The sequence below is a fragment of the Pelobates fuscus genome, chromosome 7 (genome assembly GCF_036172605.1).
Source record: "Pelobates fuscus isolate aPelFus1 chromosome 7, aPelFus1.pri, whole genome shotgun sequence".
Classification (NCBI taxonomy): domain Eukaryota; kingdom Metazoa; phylum Chordata; class Amphibia; order Anura; family Pelobatidae; genus Pelobates; species Pelobates fuscus.
In genome coordinates, this window is record NC_086323.1 from 84,725,244 (window position 1) to 84,752,969 (window position 27,726).

The window sequence follows — 27,726 nt, forward strand, 5'->3', positions numbered from 1 at the left end:
TATAATCGAAAGCATTGAATTTATACTTAAGAACAATTATTTCCTTTTTGAAGACCAATTTTTCCTACAGAAGAGAGGGACTGCAATGGGGACAAAATTTGCTCCCAGTTTTGCCAATATATTCATGGGCGAATGGGAAAACAATTATATCTGGAACACCCACTCATGGAATAAAAATATCCATAGGTACAAGAGGTATATTGATGACATCTTTCTTGTATGGGAAGGGAGCATAGAAGAACTGGATAAATTTCTTGTATACATCAACAATAATACCTGGGGAGTAGCACTCAATACAATCCACAGCACTACATCTGTGGATTTCCTTGATCTTACCATCTATATTGAGTCAGGTATCCTGAAAACAAGGACACATTTCAAGGAAGTTGATGTCAACAGTTTCATCTTAAAGGAAAGTTGCCATCTTCCAGCATGGCTGAAAAATGTACCATACAATGAATTTAGAAGATTAAGGCGCAATTGTACAGACCAACAAGTATATATAGAACAGGCAGAGAAAATAAAAGAAAATTTTCTGGCTAAAAACTATGATCCTAAGGAAGTAGAATATGACCTACTGAGAGTGAAGGATATAGAACGCAGTAACCTGCTAAGAGAAAAGGAAAGAAATGACAGAGCAACACCACAGCAAACTAACCTTTTTCCACCCATCATTCTGGATTATAGTAAAGAGAATATACAACTTAAAAAGATCCTGATGAAACACTGGCACCTACTAAAAAGAGACAGATCTTTGACTAGTACCATACCTGAAAAACCCAGGATAATATTTAGAGGAGTTAGGAACCTCAAAAATAAATTAACAAATAATCATCTGAAAGGAAACAAGAAGGAAGGAAAAAGAACAAAAAAGGGTTTCTTCTACTGCAATGAGTGTATTGCTTGCAAAACCAGCAGAAACACTACATTGAAAGGAGTACATGAAATCTCTAACAGAAAAGTTAATAATCGTAATGAAGTATTTAAAATTAAGGACTTCATTACGTGTCAAAGTGTGAATTTAATCTACGTACTGGAATGCCCATGTGGACTCCAGTACGTGGGCAGAACAAAAAGACAGTTGTATATAAGAGTCAGAGAGCACATGCTAAATATCAAAAAGAAATTTATGCAACATACAGTATCGGCACATTTTGCACAGTACCATGGAGCAGATATGAGCCTTTTGAACTTTAAAGCCATATGCAAAGTAAAGAAACACTGGAGAGGTGGAGACCACACGAAACAGCTAGGCATACAAGAGATGAAATGGATATATAATTTAAATACACTACAACCAAATGGCTTGAATGCAGAATTTGAATTATGCCATTTTTTAGGATAAATAGCGATAGATAATAACCTATCGATTCCTAAAGAATAGTAATTCGGTCACTCACTGATCCATAATAGTATTTATCTCGAATCATAATAATAATGATAGTGCCTCATAGGAGTACAATAATAATATATAATTAAGAGGTACAACATCATACTTATCTCCCCTCATGCAATTTATTCTTTTGCATTAATTATGGCATAGCTCTATCTATTTTCCATGATCTTTAGTTTAATAAACTGTTAGATTCCCTATGTGATAGGTGATCCCACTTTATAACCCCATTTTGCATTCCAGTGACAAAACACAACTTTCCAATATGTATACACCTTTAAATCAGAGAACATAGATTCGTAATTGTATCTAGTAAACTACTTCTTTTTTTTTCATATTATTTTTATGATTATTATTTTATTGTTGAGCATATTTTATGGATCTATATTGTTGTGAATCAATATTAGCAATTGGTAGAGAGTTATACCTACTTGTATAGTACTCACTGCAAAACATCGGATTGTGAATACCATTTTTTAATACATTTTTTAATACATTTATTTTTAAATACATTTATTTTTATACATTTAATTTTTAGTGCACTGGTATTACTCCCTTGGTTAGAAAGCACTAACAATAAAAAGTGTACCGATACATGACTGTATATTGTAGAAATGCCCTGTGAATTATGTCCATATATTGAAAGTTAAAAGAAAGACAGTTACGTTTGAATTTGTATCCAGCGGGAGTAACCATGGCGACACATAATAACAAAAATGTAACATTGTGAGCATGATCGCAAATAAGAATTTGAAAATATGTGTTAGACTATTCACATTGTATTATTAATGAATGTTATGGAATTCCAGAAGTTTGACACATCGTTTTTGATTAAGTGTTAAATGAAAATCAGAGTCCGCTATAAAAGCGGCATTTACCTGAAAAGTCCGCATCCATTGATAAAGCCGTTGGAACGGAGAAACGCGTTTGGAGGGACACAACTCACATCACAGAAAGCCAGCGCCTGGGGAGCATTCACCTTCACTGTTACCAGCAAACCAACATCTGAACTGCTGATTTCGGGACGCCGAGAACAGCATAAGGTCTGCACCCAGCACTTTCTGTACTAACTAGTAGGCATACCGTAACGAAGCCCTACTATTATTCATTTAAAGATATCTGGAGTTTGTTTTAATTCCAATTTTAATTTATGTGAAGTTTTTTACACTGATACTTAGCTTCCAGCTAAGATTCAAATAAAGTCAATTTATTAATATTCTTATTTGTACAAAGGATTCCCTTTTTGTAGTGAAATAGTGTATCACTAATTTACCCCCTTTTTTTCTTTGCATTTTCATATTTTATTTGATCATGGAGTAACACCAGAAAACATCGGGAACAAAGGGACCTACACAGACTATTATTGGACTTTATTATTTAGTCTGTTGCATTTATTACATGAGTAATTTTATTGACGTTTTATTTGTGTATTTTTCTAGAGGCAAAGGGTATACTTTTCACTTATTTGCACACAAAGAATAGTTAGGAGACAAGCCGAGTAAGGGGAACCAGAAGACAGAATAACGAGAAACAAGCCGAGGTCAAAGGGTAGGAGAAAGTCACAAAGTCAGATAAACAAGCCAGAGAGTACGTAACCATAAGCACAAGTTCAGTAGCAAAGCTAGCAAGCAAAGACCACAACAGGGCAGGGAGGAACAGGAAAGGTAAGTATTTAAACCATAAGGTTAATTCTGATTGTTAATTCTGAATGGAAATTATCCAATCACACGTGGGAGGTATCTAGACCTCCCACTGTGATTGAGGCACTGTGCCTTTAACGCCGGGTCAGGTGGCTGACCCCGGCGTGTAATAAATTGGGCGGTCTCCCAGCGTGCAGCGTCATGCATGCTGCCGCTGGGGGACGTAGAGGAAGACGCGGGCGGCATCCGAGGCTGGGAGGATGCCGCTCGCCGAGTTCACGAGGAGGAGGGGTCCGTGGACGGCTGGAGGGTGAGTGCCGCGAGCGGAGCGCAGCCTTCCCTCGCAGCCACCCGCGGGATCCTGACAGTCAATGAGACAGCCACTCGAGGCTGGATTAACCCATTTGTAAACATAGCAGTTTCTCTGGCTACAAAATTAATAAAAGGAATGGAACATATCCGCTATGAAGAAAGGTTAACAAATTTAAACCTATTTAGTTTAGAAAAACGTCGCCTGAGAGGGGATATGATAACATTATACATATATATATATTCGGGGCCAATACAAACCATTGTGTGGAAATCTATTCACAAACCGGACTTTACATAGGACACGAGGTCATGTGTTTAGACTAGAAGAAAGACGATTTTGTCTAAGGCAAAGGAACAGTTTTTTTACTGTAAGAACAATAAGGATGTGGAATTCTCTGCCTGAAGAATTGGTTTTATCAGAGTCCATACAGATGTTCAAACAGCTACTAGATGCATACTTGCAAAAACAGAATATTCAAGGATATAATCTTTCAATGTAGGGTAATAACTGCTTGATCCAAGGATAAGTCTGACTGCCATTCTGGAGTCAAGAAGGAATCTTTTTCCTAGCTTGTTGCAAAATTGGGAGTGCTTCAAACTGTTTTTTTTGCCTTCTTTTGGATCAACAGCAAAAAACAAATGTGAGGAAGGCTGAACTTGATGGACGCAAGTCTCTTTTCAGCTATGTTACTATGTAACTATATGTAACTCCCTCGTCGGATCTCTAGTCATAGTCCCTATGACGGTTTACTAGTTTTTGTCATTTTAAATGAGGACTTTGACACATTTCTGGTTCTACACTAGTTTTTCTTTTTCTCCACATATTCTAATTTTTTTTTTTTTTAATATAGGATTATGCAGAAGATGGGAGGGCAAGTATCTACCGCTCTGTATTCACTAATGCGTGCAAAGAAATGATGTGTTATCCCGACTTTCCAATACCTGACGAGTACCCCAATTTCATGCATAACACTCTGTTCCTGGAGTACTTGAGTCTATATGCCGAAAAGTTTGACCTACTAAGGCAAATCAAATTTAAGGTATTTGCATTGTCTATGGATCATTTAAGTACCTTTTGATTTTAATATGCAATATTCAGTAACCAAACTTAATTTATTTAACAAATCACTGTGCATTGTTACGATCTGTTTCTTGTCTTCTTTTTATCAACTAGACTACTGTGGTCAGTGTAAAAAAATCAATCGATTTCACAGAGACAGGCAAATGGGACGTAGTTACAGAGTGTGACGGAAAGCAAAAATTGACCACCTTTAATGCAGTGCTTCTCTGTACAGGCCATCATGTATACCCAAACCTACCCCTTCAATCTTTTCCTGGTATGTCATCTTTGCATATTTAATTGTAGAAGCAAAATCAATATCACAGTATTTTCATCTTTCACATTCGAGTCAATTGTAGATGTTTTAATGCTAGTATCGAGAAACTCAAAGTAGAGCAAGGCGATGGAGAAAACCTAATACTGGTCTTGAAGAAGCAGATGCTTCTTAGTAGTCATAGTCAGGAAACCAGATATCTTCTGGAAACATGTATGTACTTGTCAGTGGTTCGTGCAGGCATCAGCCTGGTCTAGGGATGTGCATGCTTTCTGTCAAAATGGAAATATTTGTATCTCAATTGAATGCCTTGGCACTTTTGAGAAAAAAAAATATTGCATTAGGAATTATTGATGGGCTACATTCACAGTTTGTGGTTTTGTTTTTGACTGTATATCTAAAAATAGTTAATTTTAAAGTAATAAATAAAAATTAAAAGCATGCTATTTGATTAAAACAAAATGGTAGTTGGATACTAAATCATGAATTGTGATATGCTGAAATATATATATATATATATATATATATATATATATATTGTTACAAAAACCTTATTGAACTATGTGCCTTTAAATATTATTTTCACTTGTCTGACTTATTTGCAGTCGTTGGTATGGTTCAGCACGAATCCTTTGTGTTAACGTATAGGTGGCCGCCATTTCAGGACTTTGCACGTGTTCGCGGCCATCTTACGTACGACCAGCGGTGTTTGCCAGCAATCGTCTGGAACTAAAAACGGAGACGCACCCAGGCGAACACCGCTGAGACCTCCAGGATAGTATAACTTCGTGCTGGACCTACCGAACGGCTCACCGTTCGGTAGGACGATTACCCTTCGCAGGGGGAGTACAGCGACCCCCAGGATACCTATGGATGGCAATGGGTTCGTGGAGTTTCACCGTACGAACGGAGACCGACCGCAAGGCCTAAACGTGTGGAACCATTTTCGGCCAGGAAGTCTGTGCGGTCGGTCAAAACTTTGAAAACCCATAACTCTCGAACCATTCATCCGAACGGGTTGGTTTTCGGATATGTTGCTCACCTGAACAAGATCTGTACAGCGGTGTAGGATTTAAAGGGGTACCCCCTGGTTTTGGGGTACATCCAGAACTTGGTTAAAAATATGTACTGCATAATTATGTTAACTGTTTATCTGAGGGGAGGAGATGTGTGGGAGGTATCCAATATGTGATTGGTGATTTTATGCCTCCCCCTGGGAGTATCCTTTTTGTATGTAACGACAATAAAAAGCAGGCTGGTCAGCCCAGTCCTCAGTTCTTACTTGACCCTCAAATCGCAGCCTCGACTCGTTTTGTTGGGTAGAAAGGTATCCTAGCTATGCTATAGCTAGTGGGATTGTTCTACACTTACAGGACTCTTATGGAATATTAAGGAAAGCCTCTCTCTCCTCTTCAGCAACTAGGAATCCAGACGACTAAGCGGTCCAGCTCTCAGCAAGCCTAAGGGTAACCGTAACATTTGGTGGCAGCGGTGGGATTATCCTGGATTTCCTAGGAGAGGTACGGAACGGATGGAGAGCACCTACACAAAATTGAAGCGTACCACCCTAAAAGATTTACTGGAAAGCAGAGGAGGGTACGCCAGCAACCGGCCAAGGAGAGAACTGATCGCAGAACTGACCGAACTGGATCAAAGCTTCACAATGGCGGAAGCACCAACCACGAATGGTGATGAAAAGGCAAGGATTGTTCGGGAGAGGCTCTCCCTATACGGGCCAAACCCACCTATAGAACTAGTACAGCAGTTGATGGCGGAGGCAGACGAGGATATACGAAAGGCCCGAGCCCACGCACTTGACCTAGTAAACGCACAACGCAATGCTGAAGCCCCGCAGGTAATCGTTCCTGTCGAAAACGCTGGGAAGCCCAAGATACCCTTTGCGGCATTTAGATCCTTTCTAGAGAGCGAGACAGGAATTGATGAATACTTGGCGGACTTCGAAAGGCAATGCGCCCTGCACCAGATTCCCATCAGAGAATGGCCCACGATCCTGTCTGGGAAACTATCCGGGCGAGCCCTGGAAGCTTTTCGTACCTTGGGTACTGAGGAAGTGACACAGTATGAGCGAGTTAAAGAGACACTGCTAAGACGGTACGCTGTAACTCCAGACACGTATCGCCGGCAGTTTCGAGGCACGAAAAAGAAGCCTAACGATACCCATATGGAATGGGCGCACCGAATGCGGAGAGCGGCAAATCACTGGATGAGCGGGAGTAAAGCTGTGACTGGTGAGGAAATTTTACAATTGTTTCTCTTAGAACATTTTTATAATGGCATGGAACAGCAGGGGAAGGAGTGGCTGCGAGACAGGCAACCTTCCACCCTAGAAGAAGCAGCCAAATTAGCGGATGAACATTATGACTCACGTCTTCACGAGCCAACGAGCTACCGGGCTCCAGCACGGGTTGAGCCCAGAGAGGTTTACCGTGCACCTCCTCGTACGGAGTTCCGAGCCCCGGTACCCGCAGGGCCCACCCGACACTCAGGGCCACCCAATAACAATTCTGATCGTCCCAGACCAACTTGCCACCGATGCAAGCAACCAGGGCATTTCATGGCTAACTGCCCTCTTAACACGCACCAGACACCCAGGAATTACAATTACCCCTCGGGGCCATACCGTTCTGCCCGCGCCCTCTGTGTTAACCAAGAGGCCTCGATGGAGGAATATTTGGGGCCGCTTCACGAGGCAGACCCTGTATATGCTGCTTCAGATAACCGCCAGCACCATCGGCAGAAGGTATGGCTCGAAGGGCGATCTACCGAGGGGTTGAGGGACATAGGGGCTACCATCACACTGGTGCAGAGTCATTTGGTGCCAGAACACAAGCGGTCAGGGCAGACCGTGGCCGTTAGAGTGGCGGGAGGAGATGTGTACAAAATTCCGACCGCTAAAGTACACCTTGATTGGGGAGCGGGAAAGGGGGCTGTGAACGTGGGCATAATGGATAATTTACCTGCGGAAGTACTACTGGGCAACGATTTGGGCCCCATGACTTCTGCCTATGCTCCAGCGTACAACAACGAGGCGAACCCAGTGACTACCCGAGCACAAGCCCGGACGGACCGAGAACCCTCACCAGTGCGGGAGACCCAGGTAAGACCGACCCCGACTGTTCCTGACATGTTAGGCCCCATACCCTGGGACACCCCAGATACTTTCGAGACCGAGTCTAGGAATGATCCGACTTTACAAAAATACCGGGAACGAGCAGAGACCGGGGGGAGCGGGGCAGATAACGAAACTTTTCTATGGGAAAAAGGCAAACTATACCGCTTGACGGAGAAAAAGGGACAACGTAGGCGACAGCTGGTAGTGCCCCACAAATACCGTCGAGAAATCCTCAAGATAGGACACGACATCCCCTTGGCAGGTCATCTAGCTGTGACCCGTACGTTACACCGCATTACCCACACATTCTTTTGGCCAGGAGTACACGCTGATGTTAGGACTTATTGTAATACTTGCGATGTGTGTCAACGAGTAGGAAGGCGAGGCGATCACCCTAAAGCCCATCTAGTCAATATGCCCATCGTAGAGGAACCCTTTAGCAGGGTTGCTATTGACCTAGTAGGACCACTGGCCACCCCTAGTCCCTCCGGTAAGCGCTACATCCTTACCGTAGTGGACTACGCTACCAGGTACCCCGAGGCTGTCGCCCTGCCCAACATCCAAGCGGATACGGTAGCGAATGCACTGGTACAAGTGTTCTCCCGGGTAGGATTTCCAAAGGAAATCCTGTCGGACCGAGGCACCCAATTCACAGCCGAATTGACCCAACAACTCTGGCAGGTCTGCAAAATTAAATCCCTTCTGAGCTCCCCCTACCATCCCCAGACGAACGGACTTTGTGAGAGGTTCAACGGAACCCTCAAACAAATGCTCAAAACGTTCACTCAGGAATACCGAGATTGGGAACGCTTCCTGCCGCACCTCCTGTTTGCCTATCGGGAGGTGCCCCAGGAAACGACAGGGTTCTCTCCCTTTGAGTTGCTCTACGGAAGAAAGGTACGGGGCCCCCTAAACCTGATCCGGGAGCACTGGGAGGGAGAGACAGAAACTGACGGTGTCCCCATTGTGCCATACGTGCTGGAACTCAGGGACCGAATGGAGCAGCTAGCCAGATCCATGCAGGCTAACCTCCAGTCGGCCCAGAGAAGACAGAAGGTATGGTACGATCGGGGGGCCCGAAGGAGAATCTTTACCATAGGACAAAAGGTGTTGGTACTTAAGCCGGTAAAGACAGACAAATTGCAAGCATCATGGCAGGGCCCCTACCAGATTGTAGAGAAACGGGGCGACACAACTTATGTCATAGCCAGTTGCCACGACAACAACCTTAGGAGGACGTTCCATGTAAACATGCTCAAAGAATACTTGGAGCGACCCGAGAACGTGACAGCCGTATGTTGTCCTCCCCAGGAAGACCCCGACAGTCTACCCATCCCCGACCTATTAGAAAAAAGTCCCCCCACAGGGATAGTATCCCAGGTTCAGATAGGAGACCGACTTAACCCCACTGAAAGGGAGCAGCTCAATACACTCCTCCGGGCCAAACACCTCACCTTCTCCCAGAAGCCAGGGTACACTACCCTAACTACCCACCAGGTCGACACCCCCGGGCAAACGCCCTTACGCCAGCCCCCGTATCGCATCCCCGAGGCAGTTAGAACAGGAATGAAGCAGGAGATAGATGAGATGCTCCAACTCGGGGTGATTGAGCCCTCCGATAGTCCCTGGGCCTCCCCGGTTGTCCTGGTACCCAAGAAAGATGGGACGACCCGGTTTTGTGTAGATTACCGGAGGCTCAATGAAAAAACAGTGACGGACGCGTACCCGATGCCCAGGGTAGACGAGCTACTCGATCGTATAGCCAGGGGAAATTACCTGACCACTATCGACCTCTGCAAGGGTTACTGGCAGATTCCCCTGGCCCCGGAGGCTATCCCTAAGTCGGCATTCGTCACCCCATTCGGCTTATACCAGTTTAAGGTAATGCCGTTTGGGATGAAGAATGCCCCAGCTACATTCCAGCGCTTGGTGGATAGGCTCCTGGATGGCTTCCAGAGTTTTGCCTGTGCATACCTGGACGACATAGCGATTCACAGTGAGTCCTGGGAGGACCACTTAGCTCATGTAGGAATGGTGCTGGATCAGATCCGGGCTGCTGGCCTGACTCTGAAACCAGAAAAATGTCACTTTGGGATGGCCGAGGTACAGTACCTGGGTCACCGGGTGGGGTGCGGAAAACAGCGACCAGAGCCAGCCAAGATAGAAGCTGTTGCCAATTGGCCCACCCCCATCACTAAAACCCAGGTTCTGGCCTTTCTGGGCACGGCAGGGTACTACAGACGATTTGTACCCGACTACAGCACACTTGCCAAACCCCTGACTGACTTGACCAAGAAAAACTTACCTCGACAGGTCCTGTGGTCTCCCCACTGTGAAAAGGCTTTCCAGGCCCTCAAAAACGCTTTGGTTAATGCTCCTGTCTTGGCGGCTCCAGCTTTTAATAAACGTTTTATCGTCCATACAGACGCTTCCATGTTCGGGCTGGGAGCCGTCCTCAGCCAAGTAGGTGAAGATGGAGGGGAGCATCCAGTTGCCTACATCAGCCGGAAGCTCCTACCCCGCGAAGTCAGCTATGCAGCGGTCGAAAAGGAGTGTTTGGCCTTGGTGTGGGCATTAAAGAAATTGACTCCCTATTTATATGGACAAGAGTTCACTCTGGTCACCGACCATAACCCGTTGGTGTGGCTAAACCGGGTCTCTGGAGATAACGGCAGGTTATTACGTTGGAGTTTATCATTGCAACCCTTCAATTTTACCATTACCTACCGACCCGGGAAACAGAATGGCAACGCGGACGGGTTGTCCAGACAAACGGACCTCAGCCCAGCATAACCAGCGGTCTGGACAGCCTTAGTCTGCCCCGAAAAGGGGTCAGACGGTGTCTGCCAGAGTGTTCCACAAAAAGGGAGCACTGTTACAAAAACCTTATTGAACTATGTGCCTTTAAATATTATTTTCACTTGTCTGACTTATTTGCAGTCGTTGGTATGGTTCAGCACGAATCCTTTGTGTTAACGTATAGGTGGCCGCCATTTCAGGACTTTGCACGTGTTCGCGGCCATCTTACGTACGACCAGCGGTGTTTGCCAGCAATCGTCTGGAACTAAAAACGGAGACGCACCCAGGCGAACACCGCTGAGACCTCCAGGATAGTATAACTTCGTGCTGGACCTACCGAACGGCTCACCGTTCGGTAGGACTATTACCCTTCGCAGGGGGAGTACAGCGACCCCCAGGATACCTATGGATGGCAATGGGTTCGTGGAGTTTCACCGTACGAACGGAGACCGACCGCAAGGCCTAAACGTGTGGAACCATTTTCGGCCAGGAAGTCTGTGCGGTCGGTCAAAACTTTGAAAACCCATAACTCTCGAACCATTCATCCGAACGGGTTGGTTTTCGGATATGTTGCTCACCTGAACAAGATCTGTACAGCGGTGTAGGATTTAAAGGGGTACCCCCTGGTTTTGGGGTACATCCAGAACTTGGTTAAAAATATGTACTGCATAATTATGTTAACTGTTTATCTGAGGGGAGGAGATGTGTGGGAGGTATCCAATATGTGATTGGTGATTTTATGCCTCCCCCTGGGAGTATCCTTTTTGTATGTAACGACAATAAAAAGCAGGCTGGTCAGCCCAGTCCTCAGTTCTTACTTGACCCTCAAATCGCAGCCTCGACTCGTTTTGTTGGGTAGAAAGGTATCCTAGCTATGCTATAGCTAGTGGGATTGTTCTACACTTACAGGACTCTTATGGAATATTAAGGAAAGCCTCTCTCTCCTCTTCAGCAACTAGGAATCCAGACGACTAAGCGGTCCAGCTCTCAGCAAGCCTAAGGGTAACCGTAACATATATATATATATATATATATATATATATATATATATATATATATATATATATATATATATATATATATATATTTGAATAACAACATTGTTTCCAGAATAGCTGATGCAAATTCTCCATTTTTTTTTTATGCTGAAAATTCTCTCATGACCGGTGTGTGACTGGCAGTATAGCTTGTGGCCACATATACAGAGTGTGTATACTTGCAGTGTTTCTGGCCATAATCAGAAGATGACTAGCAGTGGCAGGGCCGCCATCAGAAATTTTGGGGCCCCTAACACAGCTCAAGGTCTGGGCCCCCTTCAAGCCCGCCCATGGGCCCTGCCTCCAAATCCCGCCCACAGGAATACACACACACTAACATATACAAATACTGAAACAGACATACACACATGCATAGGGAGATACTGACACACACACACACACACACACACATATACATGCAGACATACTGACAAACATACATATACATACACATACTGCATACTGATATATACATACATACACACACACTGTGGCATACATACACACACTGTGGCATACACACACACACACACACACTGTGGCATACATACACACACAGGCATACACACATACATACACTGGCATACACACATACATACACTGGCATACATACACTGGCACACTGGCATACACACATACACTGGCATACACACATACATACACTGGCATACACACACACACATACATACACTGGCATACACACATGCATACATACATGCATACATGCATACACTGGCACACTGGCATACACACTCTGGCACACAGGCATACACACATACATACACTTGCACACTGGCATACACACTCTGGCACACTGGCACACTGACATACACACACAGACACATACACTGGCACACTGGCATACATACACACACCTCATTTTCAGCCACCCTCCTCTCTTCCATTACCATTTCGTCGCAGGAGGGTGGCTGGGGATGATGTGCGTCAGCTGCCTCTCCTCGCGGCCTTTCTCTTCTTCTTCCCCCGCGCGGAGTAAACCGGGAGGAAGTGATCGGATGTCACTCCCTCCCAGCAGCACTTGCTTTCTGGCTGCATTTTCTTTTTAAAGGGACCCGGTCGCGCTAATACAGCGCTGACTGGGCCCCTGAAGATAATAGGGCCCACTGGGTGGCCCTAAATGCTTGGGCCACCTGATGGGCCCCATCAGCGTGTGGGCCCCGGTGCAGATGCACCGGCTGCAGTTAAGCTAATACATGTGGGGCCCGGGCGTCCGGGCCCCCCAGGGCCGCTGGGCCCGTGACAATTGTCATGGTTGTCATGCCCTGATGGCGGCCCTGAGCAGTGGGGGAAAATTAGGTACAACAGGGAAAGTGCAGTAGTGTATGATACAGTTTTGGTGAGAAGAGGGAGCTGGAAGAATGAAAGCACCTTTTAATTAAAATAACGTATTTATATAAAATCACTGAATTGAATTCTTTAACTTTTCTGACTTGGTACATGAATAATAATAGAAAGCTCTATCGACCACCCTCAAAAAATAAATACATTTAATAAAAATAACACAGCATATCAAGTTCTAATTTTGGTCAACAATCAGACTTGGATTTATGGGTATCTCTTCAGGTGAACTAGTTTCATTTTTTTTTTTTAAACTTTTTTCTTTTATTGATTCAACTGTACTAAAGTAGGGTGAAAAACAAAAACATTGTAGGCACTATGACTCTCTTTCTCATTGAATTGGTTATAGTGCCAGGAGTCTCCTCCATTCATTGCTAAACTATTTTTAAAGCAGTTGAAACTTCCCACAGTCATGCCCTTACACACTGCAGGTGTAGCTATAACTTCCTTCTAACCATACCAAGACATACCTGTGAGAGGTTGAAGGTGGTCAGCTGACATTCTCAGCCATTGTTGCTTATGCTTTCTCATTAGCCCCAGCAGCACAAAGGGGTGAGCTGCTTTGAACTCTTGCATATAATTAAAACAAACATTAAAAACTATTTTGACATTGAATGGAAAGACAGTCAGGGGACTCCAGACACTACAGTTACTTAAATGAGATCAAGTAGATTCAGTGCCTGCAGTGTCCATTTACTAACCACTTCTCTAGAGGGAAAAATCAGATTATATAACTGCTGTTTTCAAATTGTCCTTATAAAAGGTCATTTTTCAAATTGCCAGTGCCTTTGATTCATTTTTTTTTATTTTTTAACATTATTTTATAAACATATTTTTGTATAAACACATTGTGACTTTTGTGAACACTTGTGATTCTGTAGTAAAACATATTCATTTTAATCACATGCATTGCTTGATCTCTCCACTTTTTAACTGGGTTTGAAGAAGGCAGAAAGCCATGCTTTTCAATTAACCCATTTTATCCCAGATTTCTATTATTTCAGGAATCGATAAATTTAAAGGTCAATACATGCATAACCGAGATTACAAGGAACCTGCCCGTTATACCGGGAAGCGTGCGCTTATAATAGGACTGGGAAATTCAGGAGCTGATATAGCAGCTGAATTGAGCCGCACAGCTGAAAAGGTAGAGTTTGATGTAACAACTTTACAGTAGGTACAAATTTGATAAGAATTTTGTTTTGTCATAGTTATAATACATGTATCAAAATACATCAGATTTTTACATTATTGTGTCAGTATCCTATTGTATCATTGAGGAAAAATATCACAGAGACCAAGTTTTGCCATAGTAGTCTTTCCAACAGTTGTCCAGGGGGCTTGTTGTCACCTTTCTTGGACCCTTGGTGTTGTACGTGGCTCGGTGGAGGAAGAGACCTTCAATGACATCAGTTAGGACAAGGAACGGGACATGGCTAGCTTGGTATCCAATCTTGTGCAAATGGGGAGTTTGCGGTTGTGCAAATGGACTGTTTGCGGTTGTTTGCGGTGCGCTAAACGGGGAGTTTGGTCTGTCACTGTGAAGCGGGCATAACCCTTACACTACCTGATCGATACAACATCATACCTGATGTTTTAAAGCACGTTATTCCAAACAATTTAGGAATGTTAGGTGATTTATGCCCTTTATGGATTAAAACCAGACTCTGCATCAACTATGTAATTTTCCATGGGAGTTTTGCCATGGGTCCCCCTCTAGCATGCCACAGTCCAGGTGTTAATCCCCTTGAAATAACTTTTCCATCACTATTGTGGCCAGAAAGAGTCCCTGTGGGTTTTAAAATGTGCCTGCCTATTGAAGTCTATGGCGGATCACCGGGTTCGCCCGTTCGCGAACATTTGCGGAAGTTCGCGTTCGCCATTCGCGAACAGAAAATGTTATGTTCGCGACATCACTAGTGCCCAGTTAAAATACTTGACTCTTACTTACCCACACTCAGTCATGCCACACACATTTCAACACTACTCTCACTGAATCCCTCTGACTATGGCTAAATTCGTCTTCTACATCAGAACACTACTCCTAAGATTGGGTTGTATCCATGTCTTGGGTCTTTCATTTAGAATAGGGGCAGCTTCGGTCTCCTTCAACACTGACACTCCAGTGCATATTATTAAAAGATTGGACAGATGGAAATCCTCAGTCTACAACCAATATATTCCTCATCCCGAGAAAGAAATGAGGACAGCTTTTAAAAGTTTGGCGGTGTAAATTTGATGCAATAAGTGTGTTTTTCTTTAATACCTTTTGACCCTCTTTGCATGAACCCGATTTACATATATTACTAATATGTTTCTGAACATATATATTATATTATTCACTCACTCACTCTGTGGGCCGGCCTAAGACATCATGCTGCCTAGGTCCAACGATAAATGACTATGGGGTATAATGTATAATAAAACACAGGTTACTGGTTATGGGGGGATAATGTATAATCAGCACAGGTTACTGGCTATGGGAGGATAATGTATAATAAACACAGGTTACTGGCTATGGGAGGGATAATGTATAATAAACACAGGTTACTGGCAATGGGTGGGATAATGTATAATAAACACAGGTTACTGGCTATGGGGGGGATAATGTATAATAAACACAGGTTACTGGCTATGGGGGGGATAATGTATAATAAACACAGGTTACTGGCTATGGGGGTTAATGCATAATAAACACAGGCTACTGGCTATGGAGGATAATGTATAATAAACAAACACAAAAAAAAAAGAATGCAGCATCAGAATTAATCTAAATTGTATGCTGTCTAGGAGGTGGGAGGGTCTGGGAGGGAGGGTCTGCTGCTGATTGGCTGGAATGTGTTTGCTGACTTTGAGGTACAGGGTCAAAGTTTACTCAATGATGACGAATAGGGGCGGACCGAACATCGCATATGTTCTCCGTCTGTGGCGAACGCGAACACGCTATGTTCGCCAGGAACTATTCGCCAGCGAACCGTTCGGGACATCACTATTCCCAAATTCTCAAAATTGAATGTGCAATATATATAGTGTCAGCGCTTAATGAATCTGTCCCTCTGAGTTAATCTCAGGGATACAATAAAAACAATTTTGTATAATAAAAGAACCTGATATACAGGGAGTGCAGAAATATTAGGCAAATGAGTATTTTGACCACATCATCCTCTTTATGCATGTTGTCTTACTCCAAGCTGTATAGGCTCGAAAGCCTACTACCAATTAAGCATATTAGGTGATGTGCATCTTTGTAATGAGAAGGGGTGTGGTCTAATGACATCAACACCCTATATCAGGTGTGCATAATTATTAGGCAACTTCCTTTCCTTTGGCAAAATGGGTCAAAAGAAGGACTTGACAGGCTCAGAAAAGTCAAAAATAGTGAGATATCTTGCAGAGGGATGCAGCACTCTTAAAATTGCAAAGCTTCTGAAGCGTGATCATCGAACAATCAAGCGTTTCATTCAAAATAGTCAACAGGGTCGCAAGAAGCGTGTGGAGAAACCAAGGCGCAAAATAACTGCCCATGAACTGAGAAAAGTCAAGCATGCAGCTGCCAAGATGCCATTTGCCACCAGTTTGGCCATATTTCAGAGCTGCAACATCACTGGAGTGCCCAAAAGCACAAGGTGTGCAATACTCAGAGACATGGCCAAGGTAAGAAAGGCTGAAAGACGACCACCACTGAACAAGACACACAAGCTGAAACGTCATGACTGGGCCAAGAAATATCTCAAGACTGATTTTTCTAAGGTTTTATGGACTGATGAAATGAGAGTGAGTCTTGATGGGCCAGATGGATGGGCCCGTGGCTGGATTGGTAAAGGGCAGAGAGCTCCAGTCCGACTCAGATGCCAGCAAGGTGGAGGTGGAGTACTGGTTTGGGCTGGTATCATCAAAGATGAGCTTGTGGGGCCTTTTCGGGTTGAGGATGGAGTCAAGCTCAACTCCCAGTCCTACTGCCAGTTTCTGGAAGACACCTTCTTTAAGCAGTGGTACAGGAAGAAGTCTGCATCCTTCAAGAAAAACATGATTTTCATGCAGGACAATGCTCCATCACACGCGTCCAAGTACTCCACAGCGTGGCTGGCAAGAAAGGGTATAAAAGAAGAAAATCTAATGACATGGCCTCCTTGTTCACCTGATCTGAACCCCATTGAGAACCTGTGGTCCATCATCAAATGTGAGATTTACAAGGAGGGAAAACAGTACACCTCTCTGAACAGTGTCTGGGAGGCTGTGGTTGCTGCTGCACGCAATGTTGATGGTGAACAGATCAAAACACTGACAGAATCCATGGATGGCAGGCTTTTGAGTGTCCTTGCAAAGAAAGGTGGCTATATTGGTCACTGATTTGTTTTTGTTATGTTTTTGAATGTCAGAAATGTATATTTGTGAATGTTGAGATGTTATATTGGTTTCACTGGTAAAAATAAATAATTGAAATGGGTATATATTTGGTTTTTGTTAAATTGCCTAATAATTATGCACAGTAATAGTCACCTGCACATACAGATATCCCCCTAAAATAGCTATAACTAAAAACAAACTAAAAACTACTTCCAAAAATATTCAGCTTTGATATTAATGAGTTTTTTGGGTTCATTGAGAACATGGTTGTTGTTCAATAATAAAATTAATTCTCAAAAATACAACTTGCCTAATAATTCTGCACTCCCTGTATAGTCCAAAGTCTTGTATAAACTTAAAAATAAACAGATGAAAAATAAAATAGTCACAAAGGGGAATAGGCAAAATCTGTGTCCATATCAGTGTTGAGTTCTGTGGTAAACTGGTTGTACCTTGGGAATTAAAGAAAACATAGTGTAACTCTGTATGTTTATTGCCCTTATACATACCCCACCCAAATCAGAAACTCTTACAGAATAAAAATGTGGTACTTATCTCTAAGGACCACTTTCTCAGCTTGATAAGCAGTGACATACATAGCACTTTGGTTTCATACAGGAGGCTCCAGTATCTAGCGAGACTTGCCTCCAGCGTTCCTCCAGGTTCAGATTGTGAACAGTCGGCTTCAGTGCACGAGGCAGACACTGTTTCCTCTGGAGGATCGGTTTTCTCTATTACTTCTTATCATTTGATCTGTTATGCACTTCTCAGTGTACTGCACGATATGTAAATTTTTGCACAATTTTGGCTTGACAGAATCTTTTTTTTTTTTTTTTAAACGCATTAATGAAATTTATCTGAACTAACACACCATACAAATGAGTTCAAGACCACCTTAACTCTTTTTTGGAATTAATTTGGCAGAAGCAACTTTTTTTTTTTTTTTGCAATGCACAAGACAAGCAGTTTTTTTTTTTTTTTGCCACAACTCTAAGGTTAGAATGTGGTATTGCCTCAGAGGGGATATGATAACATTATACAAATATCTCTGGTGCCAATGCAAACCATTATCTGGAAATCTATTCACAAACAGGGCTATACATAGGACACAAGGTAATGCGTTTGGACTGGAAGAAAGAAGATTTAGTTTAAAGCAAAGGAAAGGGTTTTTTTTACCATAAGAACAATAAGGATGTAGAATTCTCAGCCTGAAGAAGTGGTTTCTTCAGCGTCCATACAGATGTTTAAAGAGCAACTAGATGCATACTTGCAAAAACAGAATATTCAATAATATAATTTTTCAACTGTAGGGTAATAGCTTCTTGATCCAAAAATACATCTGACTGACATTCTGGGGTCAAGAAGGATTTTTTTTTCCTAGTTTGTTGCAAAATTGGAAGTGCTTCAAACTGGATTGTGTTGCCTTCTTTTTGATAAACCGCAAAAAGCAGATGTAAGGAAGGCTGAACTCGATGTACACATGTCTCTTTTCAGCCTATGTAACTATATTGGAGAGATACCCATTTGACCAATTGTAATGTCAAAATACATCTTCAATGGTTTTGTCAATGTTGTGTAGCATATAACTGTAAGATCTCTGATGATGCTAAACCTCAACATCTAAACTACACTGTGTTGCTTTAAATATCTCTCATCCTGACTATTATTTGCAATTTGATCCACACGCATGTTCTACAGCAGTTTTTTATGATGTGTAAAGCTGCAGTGGTGGATCTATCCATGGTATTTTGTTTGGAATCCTTACAGGCAAATTTCAATGACTTTTGAAAAAAACAAATAATGATTAAACACATTCTTCAGGTCCTTACAGTGAAAAGGAGAGCTTAATGTTCCATAAGTCAGAGATCTACATCTGCCTTCCATTTTTGTCGGCTGGTGGAGAGAGCCTTGATCCGTATACTTACTATCCTAGTCAGCCTCCTATGCTTGATAGAGCTGCCAGAGCAGTTATAAAGGGTGTAAAATTCAGTGTGCCCCAGTTCCTACAGTATCTGTCTTTGAGGATGTATAGAAGGTGGAAGTGATCTATTCCCATCTGTTTACTAAAAGCCTCTCACACAGGAAATACCATGCAGTAGTAGCAGCAATACGTGATGTTTAAGTCATACTGAATAACTGTTCTTGCAGTTCTACATTTAATTGTAGGAGAATGACCACTACAGAAGACAGGGGATGACCTAACTCTAACACTAAAACCATATAATCATAAAAAAACACTACTACAACTGTAACTCGTCTGAAGATGTAAGTCCTCTTAACACTAAAAGCCCTGGGTAAACTAACTCTGAATATATATAAAGGTAAGAAACAGGAGCACTCGCTTGGATTTTGCAAAGGTGTATTAATAGTTGAATCACAAATCAAACATCAACGTTTCGACCCTTCAGGGTCTTTATCAAGACCTGAAGGGTCGAAACGTTGATGTTTGATTTGTGATTCAACTATTAATACACCTTTGCAAAATCCAAGCGAGTGCTCCTGTTTCTTACCTTTATATCTACTGGCCTGGAGGCACCCTGGTAATTTATATTTTTTAGATCATATACTTTTTTGGGGTTGAGTGCCAGAGTCTGGTCTGTTATATATATATATACATATATATTGAGAACACTCCGTGGATTTTCAAAGTAACATAGTGTATTTAAATGTTGCCAATGGGGATCAACGTTTCGACCTAAGGGTCTTTATCAAGATGGCAATACAGTGCTTAATTCACATATCACTCAATACCAGCTCTCAGGTTTCACGTCTTTCCTTAGTTTTTGATCACCTTTCGATCTATTTCTCTTTCACTCACTCTCCGTATTGTTTTTTGTGTCACTGTTTCCTCACATTGTCTTATTTGTCACAGTTGTTATACTTTTCCACAGTAGTTACACCATTCACCTGCGCTCCTCAGTATCACACTTTCTTTTTCTCCATCACACTCACTTCTTTTACCCTTCATTTCACCTTTACTCATCACTCTATGCTTTAACCAGTTCCTAGAAACTTGACTTTCCTCCATGGTTAGATTTTATTATTGATACTTCTATTATACTCTCGGTACTCCCGATCCCTCACGTTCACTGCACTACTTCTGTCAACAGTCTTTAGTCGCTATGACAACAATTTGCGTGGATACGTCACCACGCCATCACGCACGGGTCACTTCCGGGTTCACGAGCTCCGTCCACTCACCTTGATCACCTGTACAGGGTAAGGAACTAATATTTGTTTTACAGACACTATATAAACACAAATTAAGCACGGTATTGCCATCTTGTTATCGAAACGTCGATCCTCATTGGCAACATTTAAATACACTTCGTTACTTTGAAAATCCACTGAGTGCTCTCATCTTCATTATTTATCTTAACATATTCAGCACAGAGCAGCACCTTGGTGTAAGTTGTTTCTATTACTTCAGGATAGAGTGCCAGAGTCATCGTATTTTTATATATATATATATATATATATATATATGTGTGTTTTAACCCCTTAAGACCGGAGGGGGTACTATTACGTCCTTTTAAAAGCGGCTCAAACACCGCAGGACGTAATAGTACGCCCTCCGTTTTCTTGTAACTTACCCGGTCGCCGGCGATCCCACGCCGGCGATCGCGGTTGGGGGGACTCCCAGGGAGCCCCCCGCGGCACGTCTGCTCTCTTCAGCCCCTCCGGGCCATGTGAGAGTGAGGTCCTTGCGATAGCTGGCTGCAGCAATGCCAGCAGGGGGACTAACTGTAATGACAGTTAGTCCCCCTGCTGGCTGGAAATCAAATTCAAATTAATTAAAATAAGTGTAAAAAAATATATACTTAGATCATATATATATATATATATATATATATATATATATATATATATATATGATCTAAGTGTATATTATATATATTTACACATATATATATATACACACACACACATACACCGTCTAGGTGTATTTTAATATTAATATATATATATAATTATATATATATATATATATATATATATATATATATATTAATATCAAATTACACGTAGACTGATACTGATTAAATATATATATATATATATATAATTATTGTTATATATATGTATATATAATATAAAAAATATGTAAATACGTAAAAAAATAAAATAAAAAAAATAATTAAAAATAAAATTTATTTCCTGGGCTACAGTCTCAAAGGCAACGTAACCAATCTGGCGAATTTCAATTTCAAATGTAACACGCTATATTTGACCCTGTAACTTCCCAAAACACCATAAAACCTGTACATAGGGGGTACTGTTTTACACATGATACTTTGCTGAATACAAATATGTGTATTTTATTGCAGTAAAAGCAAACAGTATTATGACATTGACAGTTAAAATGTCATGTAGAACTAAAAAAATAAAAAAAATATTTTCTCCCATTTTTTTCATATTAAATTATGTTTCATAGCTAAATATTTGATATTAAATGAAAGCCCTGTTTCCCCTGAATAAAATGATATATAATAAGGGGGGGTGCATTTAATATGAAAGAAGTGAATTACGGTTGGACAGACATATAGCGCAAATGCCAGGTTTTGTTTACATTTAGTTTCGTTCACAACTTGTACATTTGGCTGTGGTGTTAAGGGGTTAATCTGCTAATTATTTATTTGGGGATGCGACCCATCTTGTCTAGGCAACAGGTATAGTAATATGTATTTTATTTTTTGACATTGAGGTAGAAGAATAAATGTAAAATAGGTTAATGCAAGCAGTAGTAAATAGTCTTTACATTCTAAATAATAGGATAGTTGCTCTGGTCATAATATTCTACACTCAATTTGGTTAATATTTTAGGAAGTCAAAAATGGCTGGTTAGCAATAAATTAATGTATGATCCTCTTTGCTGGAATTAAGTAGTAGACCAAGGTTTTAAAACCAGACACACATTAAACATGATGTACTTCCTTCAGACCACCTCTGAGTGTATTACCATCACTTTATCATATTGGGCATGAAGTTGTTCAGATTTCGGTAATGCCTTCCATGCTTCAGTGGCTGTAGTTATAAAAGTTATGGATTTAGAACTGAATGAAATACTGATCATTGGATAGACCTTTTTTGTATTTTGACATAGGGTTATTATTTTAGGGAGGTCCCACAACCAATATTAGAGGTAGATCTTTCCACCTCTATTCTACCATTCCTCCAGCTTGCCTTACGTTCTTGAATCGTATATAGATCTGTTACACTTCTGCAAACTATACCTCTGAAGTTTAGTTAAAATTAGATGGCTAGATATAGAAATTAATACTTTTTTCTGTGCTAACTATAGTGGGAGAAAACTAAACAGCTCAGATTTTTTTTTATATTTTTTAATGAAAATTACAAATGAGACAATTAAACAACCTCTATAGCTGAATAAACAAACCACACAATTGTAAAAATATTCTTCTTTGGTTTAAAAACAAGCTAAAATAATTTTCTTCTAAATACTGCATTATAAAAAACTGGTTGGAGATGTCACCATAAAAAACTATATTCAAAAGTGCAAAGTAAAAACCATGTGATAAACCAAGGGTTAGTGTCACAAAAAACAAAACAAAAAAACTTGCATTTTACAATTAAAATCCAGAAGTAAACCACTAATGTACTAAAAAGCACAATGATCAAAACAGAATTACAATACACTTGTGGTTGCAAGGAATACAGTGTGATAATATGGTACTGATGGGTTGTACTGCTTAGTATACAATCTCCTCCTTGTGGAAAAAATTACGACAATATGTGGTTACAGTGTTATCAAATTTGAAGATAAACTCTGCAATACATGCAGCGAAATAGTGCTCTCTCTAGAATTAGAAATCCTGTTTCGTGGATCAATATGTCCACTTCATCAGAGGCTGCCATTAATTAGGGTTGGACTTATATACCCCATTGTCTGTAGTTTTTAAAGACACATACGTATTGCTAGGTTCTTTTAGCAAAATGTCCACAAAACCTGTACGAAACAGAAGTCATCCAAAACTAAAGTGCATATGCAGAAGAATATTAAAGGAACACTATAGGGTCAGAAACACAAACATGTATTCCTGACCCTATAGTGCTGAACCCACCATTTAGGTGGTTTCACCTCCCCTCCCCCCCCCCTTCCTTAGCCCCTTTTAAAAGCCATCCAATTTTCAGCGCTGTGCAGGTCCTCCAGCACTGTCCCCACCCCCTTGGTGACATCAGAATTGCCAATTTTTAGCCAATCCAATGCTTTCTCATGGGGAAAGCATTGGATTGGCAAAAATCGGCAAGGGGGTGGGGCCAAACACCCTTTTGGCCAGTCAGTACCTCATCATAGAGATGCTTTGATTCAATGCATCTCTATGAGGAAAATTCAGCGTCCCCATGCAGTGCGTGTAGACGCTAAACGGCAGTGCTGCCTACTGTGCAGCACTGCACCAGGAATCACCTCCACTGGCCGCCTGAGGAGTGGCCACTTGGAGGTGTCCTAGGGGCAATGTAAACACTGCCTTTTCTCTGAAAAGGCAGTGTTTACATTAAAATGCCTGAAGGCAATGAATATACTCACCAGAACAACTATATTAAGCTATAGTTGTCTGGTGACTATAGTGACCCTTTAAATAATACAACAATTTGCTTTTGTATTAGACAGCCATGTTATTGTGCAGCTACCCACCATATGTGTTCCCTATTAAGAGATAAGTGTGTAAAGGTTTAGAAAAATACCCCTCTATCTCATTAAAGATTTTATGTTATAACTGAAAACCGCAAGGTGAATTGTTGGTGTAGGACTCGCCTACGAGGTTTTGCCTTGACGTGGCAGATGAGCTTATACTTAAATTGCCATTGGAGTGATTTAAAAAAAAAAAACTCCAGTTGTTTAAGTGTGCATGGTGATTTTGGTTAGTGCACAAGCAGGGCTGGCGCTTCCTATAGGCCAACTAGGCGGCCTTAAAGGGGGGCACCGACCCTGCAACTTTATGATCATCTGTGCTTGCCACCGGTCATGTTCCCAGGTGCTAGGGAGCACTTACATTGCTGCTTACTAGCGCCTGGTAAAACACCGGCGGCATCCACATCAATGCACTCAGTCAGACCACCTCCCAGACATCTATTGTGGCAGACAGCAGCAGCGCAAGGGAGCTTCAGTTGCTCGTTCCCGTCCCTTCCCCTGTACGAGAGGGCAGTGGGCGGGAACATTTCTAAAGAAATGTGCAGAAAAAAGAAGTACGGGTGCCGCCAGACGCAGACACGATAGATATAGAAAAAGCAATGAAGGTAAGATGTGTGTTAGAGAATGTGTTAGTCTGCTTCAGTCAATATGTTTGTTTGTGTATGTCAGTCTGTATGGGTCAGTGTGTGTATATGGGTCAGTGTGCGTCAGTCTACATGGGTCAGTGCGTGTGTGTTAGTCTGCATGAGTGGGTGGAGCAAATAGGAGGACAACATATTTTTTACCAATGCTGCAAAAATGCTTGCACCGGCCATGTGCGCAAGTAATTTTTTCCTTCTATTTTTATTGTATATTCTGGAATGTGATCTAAATGAGTAAAAAAAAAAAAAAAATTTGTGCTAATTTAGTGTTGAAGGAAAAAAAATAAAATAAAATCAGCGTAACTGGTCAGTTGCACGCCTGATGAGCTCTGTTTATTTTATCTTCCTTTACACTTTTTTTCATTAAACCTCCATAGATGACCTTTATGTCTCACAAATATTGCCTCTCCCATTCCATTAAAATTGGAAATATGAACTAAAGTCGTTTCCCCTTTTGTATTTTAAAATGTTATGCTTCAGTTGTAAATGATCCAGTTATTGAATATTGATTGTATTTCTTTTTTAGTTTTTATACTTTTGTATGTATATTCTTTTCTGTTTTTTAATTGTTATAGTTCTATTTCCTGTATATGCTTATTTTTGCAGAACTGTAGGGTTGTTACATAAATTCTGTTTTTGTTACTTTGTAAATCACATTTTCTTTGCCAATGATGAAAACCATTAGAAATTAATAATAAAATGTACATTTCTTTTTTTTTTTTCTTCAGGTTTGGCTCAGCACGAGGAGTGGGTCATGGGTAATGAGTCGTGTCTGGGATAATGGGTATCCCTGGGACATGGTATACTTGACTCGCTATCAGTCGTTCCTAAATAGAATTCTTCCAAGAGCTCTCTCAGACATGCTTTATGAAAACATGATGAACAAAAGATTCAGCCATGAAAATTATGGATTGGTACCTGTGAATAAGTATGTTTTTTTTTTTGTTTTGTTTTTTTAGTTAAAAACCTCTGACCTATAGACTATAAATTGTTTTGTACTAGAGTTGAATGCATTGTACAAGATGTATTCCAGTGGTTTTCCCACCGTAGATGATATTGGACTTTGACTTCAATGATTCTATGTCTATTTCTTTTAGCATTTAAAGCAGCACTGTCATGACGAACTTACCTTTCTTTAATCCTTTAATCGCTTCCTCTTTTCTCCCTCTGTCCGGATCTGTTCTGTTCTTCATTTCTTCCTGTCTGCTCTAGTTTTCTTTAAAATATAAGACAAAGTAGGGACTACTTTGTCTTATGAGGGTTTCCTACGCCTGACCATCTATGACCAGCGGAGGAGAAAAGTGTGCTCCGTTTCCTGGGGACAGAGCATTTTCCCACAATTTTCACCTTTCCTCCGTGTTCTCTCCTCCTTTCCATATTACCGAACGCCGGCAAAACTTCCGAATTTCATCATAACATAACGAGAGCAGTTTGTCCATTCGTGTTAGGACGACATTTGGGACTAGCCAACTGTACTAATACCAAGTAAAAAATATGAGTAATTAATCAGGCTGTGGCTGCCAACTGTTGTAAATAAAATCAAAAATACTGCCCCCCTCCTTCCCCCAATAAATGGCCCCATGGTCTATTAACCAGCCTGAAGGGTACATAGTGTGCACTGCGAGTGGGGGCAATTCAAGTAAACGGGTGTCATAGGGCCCCCCTTGGCCCCCAATCATGAGCAGCGGGTGGGGGTCTGAATGAATAAAAATGGGGGAGGGGACCTATTGTCCTTCCTACCCCCACCCATGAGCGGCGGGTGGGGACCCTAAATGAAAATGGGGGAGGGACTTTTTGTCCTCCCCCCAGCCCTCGCCCCTGAGCGGTGTGTGAGGAGGGCCATAAATAACAATAAGGGGGAAGCCCCTAGTCGCCCCCAAACAATATTTTTTTAATAAATACCTACCCTACCCCCCTCACTCTAAAAATAGTGAGGGGGAACAAGAGAATGAAATTACTGTGAATAAAAATTAACTTGCCATTTGAGGTCTTCTTTTTTCAGCCCCCAAAAAAGCGAAATAAAAATTCATCATACCCGTTGAACTTATCAAAAAAAAAAATCAGACGAAAAAAAAGAAAAACGCTAAAAATAATAATCCATATTCACCCAGTGAGGGCACCGCGCACACTGAGCTCGGCAGGACAGGGAAAGGCTTATAACACCTTCCCACAGCCTGCAATTAGGCTTAGAGCACCCTGATGGTTGATTCCAAGACAACCAATCAGAGTGCTCTAACAGGTAACTCTCTTAATTTACCTGTCACAGCACTCTGAAAATCCAACCAATCAGAGTGCTCTGTCACTTTATACAACGTGGGAAAGTTCTTTGGAATTTCCTCATGCTGTGTAATTTGACTCATAACTCTCTGGTTGATCAGACTATTAGGAGTCAAATTACACAGCATGGTAAAATTCTAAAGAACTTTCCCACGCTATGAAAAATTACTCACAGCACTCTGGTTGGATTTCAAGACGATGGATTATTTTTTATTTTTTTTATTATTTTTTTTTAGCGTTGGGTCAAATAAAAAGCCCATAATACCCGTCGAAAAAATCAAATAAAATAAAAAACCTGAGTGCAAAAAATGCAAAAAAATCAGCATTTCAGATTTTTTCGCAATTTTTGCGCTCAGGTTTTTTTTTTTATTTGATAAGTTTGACGGGTTTTATGTTTTTTTTTATTTGGCTAAAAATAGATTTTAGAAAAAAGACCTCAAATGGTAAGTTATTTTTTTTTTATTTACATGGATTTAGTTTTCTCATCCCCCCTCACTATTTTTAGGGTGAAGGGGGTAGGTAGGAATTTATTAATTTTTTGGGGTAGGGGGGTGACTAGGGGCTTGGGGACCCCTGGGGGTTATATTTAGCCCCCACCAGCCACCCATGGGTGGGGGTTAGGGGGAAGATAATAGGTCCCCCCATTTTAATTTAGGGCCCCCACCTGCCGCTCATGGGTGGGGGCTGGGGGAGAGGGCAAATGGTCCCCCCTTATTGTAATCTATGGACCCCACCTGCTGCTCATGGGTGGGAGCCAGGGGGAGGACAAAAGGTCCCTCCTTATTGTAATTTATGGCCCCTA

General features: G+C 41.5%; 1 protein-coding gene across 1 annotated transcript in view; it reads left to right on the plus strand.

The window, feature by feature from the left end:
* FMO3 (flavin containing dimethylaniline monoxygenase 3) overlaps positions 1-27,726 on the plus strand; it is a 46,561-nt gene that overhangs the window by 5,695 nt on the left and 13,140 nt on the right. The window contains exons 2-5 of the mRNA XM_063426160.1: positions 4,197-4,385; positions 4,520-4,682; positions 14,012-14,154; positions 25,376-25,575. Of these exons, the coding sequence (XP_063282230.1) occupies positions 4,197-4,385; positions 4,520-4,682; positions 14,012-14,154; positions 25,376-25,575 (695 nt within the window). The remainder of the gene's footprint in view (positions 1-4,196; positions 4,386-4,519; positions 4,683-14,011; positions 14,155-25,375; positions 25,576-27,726) is intronic.